Source organism: Camelina sativa, chromosome 14 (genome assembly GCF_000633955.1).
Source record: "Camelina sativa cultivar DH55 chromosome 14, Cs, whole genome shotgun sequence".
Classification (NCBI taxonomy): domain Eukaryota; kingdom Viridiplantae; phylum Streptophyta; class Magnoliopsida; order Brassicales; family Brassicaceae; genus Camelina; species Camelina sativa.
Window position 1 is genome coordinate 18557408 of NC_025698.1, and position 10936 is coordinate 18568343.

The 10936-nt window shown below is 38.5% G+C and overlaps 2 protein-coding genes across 4 annotated transcripts in view; both read right to left on the reverse strand.

Annotated features, from left to right (window-relative positions):
* On the reverse strand, window positions 30–4844 carry LOC104741931 (SET and MYND domain-containing protein 4-like). 2 transcript variants are annotated; one of them, XM_010462866.2, is made up of 14 exons: window positions 4674–4844; window positions 4355–4570; window positions 4178–4249; window positions 3850–4051; window positions 3613–3743; window positions 3044–3436; window positions 2821–2955; window positions 2224–2355; window positions 1842–1997; window positions 1498–1731; window positions 1021–1187; window positions 823–937; window positions 615–695; window positions 30–385 (listed from the first exon to the last, which is right to left on the reverse strand). In XM_010462866.2, exons 1-14 carry the CDS (start codon window positions 4800–4802, stop codon window positions 161–163), a joined length of 2388 nt encoding a protein of 795 aa, XP_010461168.1. In that variant the 5' UTR covers window positions 4803–4844; the 3' UTR covers window positions 30–160. The 2 variants fall into 2 exon arrangements, with proteins under 2 accessions (XP_010461168.1, XP_019091256.1); XM_019235711.1 differs by having other exon boundaries at window positions 4355–4832.
* The window catches only part of LOC104741932 (nuclear pore complex protein NUP160), a 10441-nt gene continuing 4461 nt past the window's right edge, over window positions 4957–10936 (reverse strand). Inside the window, exons 12-27 of one of the 2 annotated variants that reach the window (XM_010462868.2) lie at window positions 10761–10919; window positions 10450–10612; window positions 10085–10359; window positions 9772–9959; window positions 9494–9570; window positions 9010–9368; window positions 8629–8697; window positions 8238–8544; window positions 7962–8081; window positions 7429–7537; window positions 7280–7348; window positions 7052–7178; window positions 6431–6538; window positions 5853–5993; window positions 5345–5518; window positions 4957–5244 (exon numbers count right to left, since the gene is read on the reverse strand). In XM_010462868.2, coding sequence (XP_010461170.1) covers window positions 5200–5244; window positions 5345–5518; window positions 5853–5993; window positions 6431–6538; window positions 7052–7178; window positions 7280–7348; window positions 7429–7537; window positions 7962–8081; window positions 8238–8544; window positions 8629–8697; window positions 9010–9368; window positions 9494–9570; window positions 9772–9959; window positions 10085–10359; window positions 10450–10612; window positions 10761–10919 — 2490 coding nt within the window. In that variant the 3' untranslated portion in view covers window positions 4957–5199. Of the gene's footprint in view, window positions 5245–5344; window positions 5519–5852; window positions 5994–6430; window positions 6539–7051; window positions 7179–7279; window positions 7349–7428; window positions 7538–7961; window positions 8082–8237; window positions 8545–8628; window positions 8698–9009; window positions 9378–9493; window positions 9571–9771; window positions 9960–10084; window positions 10360–10449; window positions 10613–10760; window positions 10920–10936 lie in introns of both variants that reach the window. The other variant, XM_010462867.2, reaches the window with a different exon arrangement.

The window sequence follows — 10936 nt, forward strand, 5'->3', positions numbered from 1 at the left end:
TGCCCAAAATCGTCGTTTCGCGACTTAAGTCCCAAAAAAAACTTGTTAAAACCCTAAGATGAAACAAACGACATCGTCTCGGAAAAAAACCACAAACTAAACCGGCTTAATATTTTTTGTATTTTACAAAAAGCAGCTATTACAACACAAACTTTTTAGGTTAAGATGACAAGTTCACAGCTTTGGCAGCTTCTTGCTTAAGACATGGGAGATAAGAGAAGGGAGTCTCAGCATGTGACCCGTAATACTTGGAGAATATCTGAGACAATCTCTTTGTTGTCTTCCATGCTCCACTTGAATCACCTGATGCTAGCTGAATCGACGCAAGCTTCACCATTTCATTTCCAATCACCACGTGTTCTTCCTCATACAGCCTCTTCAGAATCTGCCACCAAACACCAAAAATTTATCTCACATCTCACCCATTACCAGTTGGGATTAATGAGATTTTTACACGCACAAAATAAAAATTTTAACGGTGGTTTTGAGGGATTTGGCTTGCTCGAGCAGTTTTCATATTTTATACAACCCACTGTTCTCATCATTGTCAATCGTGGAATCACTTTGTGGCCTAAATCGAAGCAGTATCATTATATTACAGGGTTTTTTTTTACCTTAATGGATGCTTCACAATGCTTTCTTGCATCCACCAGTTCTTCAGCTAAATAGCAGACCTGAGCAACCTTATCCTCCGCCTGAACATACAAAATTGTGAAACGTAAGTCATGTCTGTTTCCTCTGAAGGTTGGAGAGGATTAATCACGATATGCGATATAGAAAGGCTTAAAATCCTACAGAAGAAAAAAGAGGAACTTGACTCACATCAGCAATGTCTTTGTTATACATGTGAAGGAAAGTTCTAAGCACGGCAATGGACCTTAAACAATCTGATACTACAGAAACATTGGCCTGCCCTGAATTTATCAACTCGTCCACCCTGACACACTCGAGAGATCCAAGTGTTAAAGAGAAAATTTACATTAATTATTAACTTGAAGTTTCAAGATAAAACCCAGGCACCTTCTTAAGTGATTCCAAGCTTTGTTCACTGCTGCATGAGAATTTTCTATAGCACTGCGGGAACCACATTTCAAACATATCTCAGGTTCTATATGAAGGGAATCTCTCCGTTTACTGAGCAAACTTGAAGCCACTTCCTCAACATCAGTATGCATCTTCTCCCACACCTATGAAACCAACACAGTTAAACCCATACTAAACTATATTGGTGGTAATGCCGTTAAGAAACACTAATCCTTAAACAGATAACAGCTTAAAGTAAAAATGGACATAACACCATGGATATGTTTCATCGCTCTACTCCAAAAGGAATTGAGCAGCGGAAAATAAAATTCTGCTTTTAGTAAGAAAGTAGAACTGTCTACCTTGGCAGTTTAAGAATGACTAATGAACACCTTTGTTTACAGCAGGGAAATTTTTATATGAACTCCACGGAAGCTAAACCCTGATTATTTGGCTTAAAATATATAAGATTACCTGAACGTGATGATCCAGGCTTTTTGGAGCAGTCAAGAAATGATTTAGCTTCTCGGACTCGCATGTGGCCACATTACTATCCAAAACTACACCAGTACAGTTTGTATTGACACAGCAATACCCATTGATAACTAGGTCAGATATGTTAATTTGAGAGCAGCAGCGGCACCGACAATGGAAAAAGTACTCTTCTTCAAGAAATCTAATGCGATCTTTGCAATCCCATTTTCCGACCTGTGAATTGTAATGCATACTCATTAAAAAGGTATGGACTTCAAAAGCACTCAGAAGATATTTGATACAGAACAAGGTAACAAATAGAGACAAGAGGATCACAAAAATACCTCAGGACCATATGAAAGCTCAAGGGGACAACCCATGGGAACAAACTCTGTTGTTCGCACAACAAGTCCACGTGAAAGGAAATACAAATGGATGTTTGGCTTGCAGGAATGGTTGAACAAACTACCAGTTTTATAGAGAGCCTGACCAACTCTGATCTGTGGATAAAACAACAATAATTGACAAAAGAAAAAGAGATCTTTCAGAACGGACCAATGTATGTCATAACGTCCAAATGGTGGACGCTCACCAATTTTTATAGAATAGCTGGTTTATAGATAGTTCGCATCTTTGTAAGTGGTAATACCTAGTCCAAATGAGTTCTCTAAGTGAGAAAGGGCATAGAATAACATTCTAACAAGCAGTAACTCTGCCAAGACAAACCTGCTCTAAACTTTGAATCTGCTCTTTGGCTGAGACGTTTCCAGATGGGATGCATTTAAAAGAATCGCCACTGGATTTCATGCGGACAACTGCTATAGAGTTCACCTTGATTTGTGACAGCAGTATGATAGTCTACACAGAGAGGAAAAATCCAGACAGCGGTCAACACCACATATGCAAATTTTGAAAAGAAAAAGAAGAACAATGCCAAAACATAATGTTGCACAGGCGTCATGTACACAGCTATACTTCTCCATAAATTCATGATATTAGGAACTCATCGAGAAAACCATATACGTACAGTATTGTTTCAGGCGGTAAAGGTTTTGGGCATTGAGGATAGATATAATCCAAAAATTAAAAACCATTTAAAAAAAAAATTGATTATCTCAACGATAGGTGGTAAACTAAAGTCCAATGAAAAAAGATCATAAAAGCAAACATCCTTGATCATCTATGTATGCAAATATATCTTATAAGACTAAGTCACCAACAATTACTGAAGTCAATATGTGAAAGCCTGCGTAATTTCTAAAGAGCAAAGTTAACTTCAATGGGAGATTGATTGGGTTAGTGAGGGAGATGTAGAGGACACACCTGTGTCACAGCAGCTTCACAGACCGAAAGATCAGGGCAGCTTGATTTATTAAGGCACAAAATTAATACTATGGAAAGTAGATGCAACTCCAACTTGGTCTCTGGTTTCATCATAGAGTAGCTATGGGAAAGTTCCTGTAGAAGACATTGGGTAGTCGCTCCATAATTAGATTTGCTGGACTATTGCAAATGATGGAAAACATTTTACAGTAAAAGAACATACCAATATCTCCTGAAGGTTAGAAAGATCTGTAGCTGCTTTCCCTTGATTTATCAATTTCATTATAAGTCGACCAGCTAAAACAGCATCAGATGGCAGTACAGCAGGCCAATTGGCTCCACGACACTCATGCTGGTGTTCTTGAATGCACTCATTTTCAGAATAATATGTGTCAGCTGATGTAATGCCTTTAATATGCTCAACAATATCATCAGGTAGATTCTGAAAAACGTGGTGCTTGTCCCTCTCATTTGTGGACAGCATTCCACCTGATTGAATTTGGCAGGACTCTGAGCAGTACACAGGGATTGAACATGATGGACATGGAACAGCATCAGCAGGCAACTCATTCAGGCAAAAGTGGCAATGTGTTTCCCGACAACTTTTTGATATGACCTGTACGTGACATGACCATCGAAAAATGTTCAGTACCAAAAGAAAATTTGTATGTTAAAGCATGAAACAATCAATATCTTCATCTGTTTCAGAAAACCTATTGAAGGCTAAAACCATGTACAATTGACTAGAATTCTCTTTTGTTTTTTAAAACCTCATTGTATCACAACTCATACCACACTAAAAGGTTCCTCGATATGAATCACAGACGCTTGTTCAATATCACATTCTGATACCATACCCCTTCCTTTCTCGATTGTCGATACACAATGCAACTTTACTCCACTTTGCACACTCGGCAGATGATCTACAGGCCAATAATATATACAGGTCAAAACCCAACATTCCTCCCTGAATCTCAGAATGGGAGATCTTCTGGCCTAAAATTGTACTGGAAATTGGGAAAATCTCACCTACACTGGCATAGTTGCTCGGATGATATTCATCGTGTTCCGATGTTTGCTTATTCTGGTAGTTCGGAATAGCGTTAAGTTCGTTTTGTAACTGCTTCTTCCCCGCCAATGATGACTCAAGCGACATAGAAACTGTAATGTCAAGGAACGCATCTTTATAGTTTCCAAGAAGAGAATTAAGTTTGCCTCTCCTATACCAAGCCTGACAAACACAAAGGATCAATGAAAACTGGAGTGACAATGGCAGAATCGAAAGCTGAAATCTCTTAAAAGTCCAAAAAATTAAACTGTAGCAATAAGAACGGGACTAGTAAGCATATAAGAAGACCTTTGCATAACAAGGATCAATCCGGAGAGCGCGATGGCAGTCCCGTAAGCTCTCTTTTAGAAGCCCAAGATTCTAAGACATAATAAAAAACGAGAACATATATGAGAGAAGAAAAAAGCTTTAGATAATTGAATGATGGAATTGGGTAAAAGGAAAAAAGAGAGGTTAAATATTTACATGAAGGACATTAGCTCTATTCAGAAACAGAGAAGCTAGTAAGCTCTTGTCTCCTCCATCAGGAGGAGCAACGCGTAAAGCTTTAGAGTAGAAACGCAAAGCGTCGTGAAAATCCCGGCTGCGAAAGCTGAGATTTCCTCGACGTTTCAAGTCAAGAGATGTCTCTTCGTTCTTCCCACAGCAGCCCAAATCAGGATCAGCTAACTCACTCACCGCCTGAAATGGCAAACCAAGGGAAACAGGAGAGCTGTGAGAACTCCAATTGAAGAAGATACGAACACAGAGAAGAGTAGGTTTTCGGGTAATTTTGTATGCGTACTTGGTGAAATTGGGGAAGACCCAGAAACAAACGGAGAAGAGAAGAAGTAGTTGTGAGAAGATCATCGTCGCTGCTCGATTTCACTGTTTTGAGAAGATCGTCAGGAATCAGCGATTTCAATTTCTCCATTGTTGCTCCTCTCCCACACTCACTCACAAACTCGCCATTTGAATTCAGTCTTATTTGACCACAACCATTCTACGAGTAAATGTTTGGTTCGGTTTGGTTTAAATTGGTTGAATTCAGTCTTTAGAATTGAAGTAATAACCAACCACTTAATACAAATCCAAAACCGGCCGGTTGTATTGGATTTTCAATTTTGTATCAATAATGGCTATTTTAGCTACACATGTAAAAAACAGAAAAAAAAAGAGAAACTTGGCTTTCATTTTCTTGTTCGAGTTTTCTCTATAGTGCCCATAGAAAAGAGACTTGTTTTGACTAAGACTAACAAAAGCAAAACCCTGATACAATTATTCACACGGATCAATCATGTGACCCCCTTTTTTCCAGTTCACTACTTTCTTCAACCGGTTGCAGAAGATACAGCATCATTTGAATCCACCTTCAACTGAAACAAATCAAAAACCACCAAAAGCGAAACATTGCTTATTAGACTGATCAAAACATAATTTGCATCTCTGCTGATTTTCATCATTGCAAATTTTTACCAGCTTTAAGTGATTGAGCAACGCTTGATGGAGTTGTGCCTTTAGCTTCTGGCACTGCTCCAACATCCTTCCTGAGTCCATCGTTTTCTCCAGCGCCAACCAGAGTCTTTCCACTGTTGTATAAGGAAACCAAACCCCTGATACCTTTTTCCTCTTCAATACCTCTGCTGGCTTCTGTTTTTACACAAGAGAGAAACCAAGGCTATTCAGTCCTAACATCTGAATCATGCTCATCAGAGAGTATTAAGAAGAACATGTCAATGCAAATGCAATCTCACGCTTAGTCCAATGTTTCTTAAGGGTATTAATCTACAACCTAATTGTTTTACTGTTTTGTGAGATTCTTGCAACTTCAACATTCTCCAAGTTTTGTTATTTTATTTTCAATTCGACCATGATAAGCTGTAAAACCCGAGCAAAGCTACAAATCCTAATATGGAGAAAACTTATCCTGTCGCGAGAGTCTTATAATCCAACAATCAGTCTCCACAGATAGTTCATAACTTACCGATGATGCAAATGAGTCCATGTACTCCAGTAGCAAATTAGTGGCCTCTGTAAGACGCCCATAATCAACGTATAACTGAAACAAGGAAGCAGGACTTGCTTCTTTCCCAGCCATTCCCAGAGATTTTTCCTTCTGACCGTCCTGTCGAAGACACAAGAAACTGATCTTAAATGAAACCAGAGGAAAAAAAGACCTTACAAAATTGCTTCTTTCCATGGTTGGTGTAAATGGAAAGGGACAACAATAATTCCATCGAGATATAATATACAATCTCTTTCAACATTAAGCAAACATACTGTGCCAAACATCTCTGACACTGTCTTGACTTAAGATGATATACAACAGCAACAACGCATAACTATACAGAATCTGCAGCTCAGATATATTATAAATGAATCAAATTGGCTTACTAATGCAACATTCTTCACGCATGTTAATTATTTCGATCAAGGATGTAGCAAAACCAAATTCAAAATTTCATGCCAAGAATTCAAAGCTACTTAAATGAATTGAACTCTATATACTGCATACTAAAAATGATCCATTACGACTACCCTAACACATATCCAAAATATTACCTTGAACATTTGAATCAGCCAGAGAGGTAATTCGATACACGAATCTGCTTGAAGAAGTGTTGAAGCAACAGAAACTGGTAGCCTGGCATGTATGTCTATGTACCTCTTCTGCATTTATACATATCCAATACACAAATTATTTCAAGGAACAAATAATGAACAAAACCTGGATCAAGCCCTCAAGCAACATAGCACATTTCCTAAGCGAAAAATACGATTACACTCCCAGTAAAGGAAGATTTCCAAACTCCCTAAGCCCTAAGCACCAATTACAAATCTTCAGGCACACATGAGCGAACCAATTACACTCCTAGAAAAGGATAGCGACAAAGCATGCTGGTCTCGTTGACAGGAATTGTGAAAAAATAGGGTACGCTGCTCTGGTTTTAGTGACCAAAATACTATTAATATAAGGATATGCCTACAATCCAGGATGCATTCTTGTTGCATCCAATTCACAACCATTTAGATTCAGAGCAACTAAGTACCTATCTCCGGAATAATACAGCTCATGAAGACATCCAACACTTTTCAATGCTCCCAAAATCCGGAGTAGTAATAAACTAGATACCAACAACAAAAAAAACTATATTTGCAATCAAGGATTCAGAAGTTACTGACCAGATAAACCTCAAGAATTTCCCAGTCACCGGCCAACTTAGAGCCCTGAACAGCAGGGCTTCTATCAGGCGAATGGATAACTTCTTCATCGTTAGATGTTAACATCAGAATAGGCCTGAGTTCATTTCTGTAAAATAAATGAATAAATATATTAATGATGTGTTTGATAAGCCAGGCAAGTCAACAAGTATCAATGAAATACCAAGCAACTAAGGAAAAGTCACTCACGATGTCCACAACGTTCCTTTAGCAGGGCAACATTTAATTGCCATATTCTCAAATACCTTTTCCAGCTCCCTGAGAAAAAGCAGTAATTCTTAAACCTACGTAAATCCTCAAGGAATATGACTTCAGCATATACCAAGCAAGAAATTTACCTTTTCAATGCTGAGCCACTCCAAAACTTTAAAACAACAGTAAATGCCATGTCATACAAGTTTGCCTGGACGAGAAGGTCAACCAAATCCGATGGTGGCTTCTCAAGTCCTGAAGTAAAGAAAGCAACACATAATTATAGAAATGATTGTACGAGATGACTTCGAAACAATCAGCAGGTATCTGAAACCCTCCTGGAATCAAATTATGTCTTAGGTATATTGTATAGAACACAGTCATGCCACCTAGCAGTCTGCCATGGAAGTCATGTCCATTCAGTAACTAAACTAACGATGCAAAAAAGCTACCTCATAAAGAAAAGGAAACTGTCAATATTTCAACAGTGACAATAGATCAAGCTCTTTATTTCCTCACATCACATTTGGGGTGAACATACTCTGCAATTTTCTGTCAACTACAGTCGCAGAAGCCTCTTAAATAGTTCTAAAGCACCGATTACTCATAGTTCCAACGGCTGCCTACCCTATACTGTAAAATCAAAATAGACCATGGAGGAATTGGGAGACAATTTTACCTGAATATGTCCACCCGAAATTTTTTAGAGAAAGCATGTATTCAGCAGTAGTAAAAACAAACTCGTTTTGGAGATTCTCGATATCAATGCAACTCTGCTCCCGTTTGGGTTGGTCATTACCTGCAGAAAAGGTAATTCAAAATGTCGATATTCAAGTGATAGGTAAACATTAAAGCAAAATGATGCTTCAAGGCATAGATTCTGGTTAGTACAATAACGTAAAATTTCAGTATCAATAAGAAACGACAAGTAACATATGTGGTAGTGAGGACTAACATTGTTCTCCTTCTGATATTCTAGCCTTTTTAACCGGATAGCGTTTGGATTCTTCTGGTAATGGATCAATCCAAGCATACCCAGGATGAACAAGAGATAATGCATTCACAGCAGCAGAAAGTCCATTAAGCCTCTCTTGCAAAACCAGGGACATGTGTTTGTAATCCTTGCATGCTGCCTCGCTTCTCAAACGAGCAGAAAACTGATACATGTAACTTGCCGCCATTCGCCAATTGTGTCTTCTCATCTCATAAGCATAAAGCAGCTTGTATGGATTCGGCTTCATCATTATTTCAGAACGTCCGGCCTACAAATCGTAGAAAATGAAAGAAACAATAGTAAAGAATATACCAAGCGCAGAAACAAATCTACTCTGTTTTCCACAAAATACCTTCCAAAAGAGCTCTTGGGTGATCTTCTCTGTTAAGCCGATGAAAGGTAGATGTCCATCACAGAGGATCTGAAATCAAAAGAGAAATATTCATGGAGATTTGCTTTTAAAGTCATGGTAGTACAACAATCTTTGTCCTGAGCATTTACGACAGCACCCACAACAGCATAATTATTTTAATTCCAGACAAACATACACCTACCAAAACGAGAAATTGCACACAAGTTATACGGTTTATGATATGTATGGTGATAATGATCTGTGAAATGTTCTCGTGGTACCAGATAATACAGAGTAAAAGGGTTTTTGGGGTATTGGTCCACACTTGCCAGAAGCATAGACGGAAAAAGATAAGAGAGGAAGAGCATTCTTAACCTCTACCTTTGTTTTGCCACATTCAAATAGAACTATTATGAAGCGCCTCAAACAGATGCGCTTAATCTCCTCATCAGGGTTTGAAATTATAGCACAGTAAGCATCATTCAATTGATTCAGATCTAAGGTGAACTTGAAAACATTTGCCCACAGTCGTCCTCTAGTGTAAGTGGCAGCTTTAGTTATATCGAATTCCTCAGTACTCTCTATGAAATTATAGGCCTCATCTACTTGTTCAAGGGCTGCGTAGGCAAACTGACAAGCTCCTTCACTTATATTGTACCGTTCAAAAATTTGCATAGCCCACTCATAGTAATGAAGTTTCCATGTCGCACTAGACATAGCACCACCTGAGATACTGGGACCTGCTTCAACTAAACAGAGAGTACAAAGGAAAAAATGAATATGCAAGACATAAAGCCTGGTTTTCGTAATAATATGCCAACTGGCGAATAACTAGAGAAAGAACAAATTTCTTTGAGGAGCTCACCCGTTGTGGCAGGCGAAAATCCTGCTTCTTTAGACAAGCTGTGCAAAGCCTTCCAAGATCCTTCACCTGATGACGCTCTACAATGGGACAGGGTAACATTAGGAAAAACGAAGAAAAATGTTCTTGAAGTGGTAATATTAGAAAATAAATGAACCAGAGACATTGAACAGAGAAGGCAGAGAATAGCCACATATTTGCCTTGCCACAATATATAATTTATACATTACGTATGGAGACAGGGCTTCAAAATTCTCAGAATAACTTTAAATAATAAGCACCTGAAGAAGCAGCGGATGGCGTCAACTATCTTCCTCTCTCTTAGTATCCCGCATGCTCCACGTTGTACTTGGTCCAGTAGGCAACAACCACGGAGATGTTGAAGAAGGCACCAATCTCCACTCGTATCTTGAGAACATCCAAATGTTTTCTCCCCACGTAAACTTGCCTCCACAACCGTAAGGATTCGCTTGAGAAGGTAATTAAAATATACAGAAAAAAACAGAGAAATCAGCAATTGAGTCAACTAGCAGTTAGCAGAATAGAACTTTCTTGATGGAAAAGGTCCGTCAATGAAACTGAGACATGTTTTACCTCGACAGCATCAGATTGTCCATTCCTAATCAACCTAAGAGTAAGCTCAGTGGAGCGTCTTAACAGTGAAGAAGAGTCCTCTCCTGTTTTACTATAACGAATCCAGCTGATAAAGTTTTGCACCAAACTTGTAATGATTTGTGAACTCGGAAGATATCCCAAGTTAAAGCGGTTGTCCACAATGCAACTTCGGTCACTAAAGAGAAGAATAAACGCCAATGAGAAACCACATTTCCCAAGCATTGCATTCCATGATCTTTTGTCAATGCTGCTATCTGCAATGAAGAAATGATTTTTTTCCAGTCAGAAATATTGGCAATGAGGTACGAGTATTGGAGAATATTTTCCAAGGACAACAAACCTACCAATCTGTAGAGATGAAAGTTTCAAGCTAAAATCTTCCATAGAAGTTGACTCAGCAGGAGTGGTAACAAAGAAAAGGATGATCAGCCACTCTGAGACAATGTCTTGGATCATCGGAAGTAACTCAAGGCGTAGCTTGCATATGTCTTGCTGTGACATATTAACCTGCAGAAAGACAAAGAATGAATGACTAAGTTTAGAATATTTATATGATCACAAATATACAATATGTAACATTAGTATCAAAATATAAACAACACTAATTCCAATTAAGGAATACATCTTGACAATAATATACCCAGTGGGAACTGACCTGCCCAGCAATGTTAAGCAGATAGCTGACGAGTAGGAAGATGTCAAAGGCAGATTCAAACATCACCTTTACAAACTGAGAAGTAGCTTGGACGAGGATAGAACTACAGATATCAGATAATGCCTCACCATCATTTTTTTGCATAGATTTCTTAGGGACCAAATACTGCAAATAGT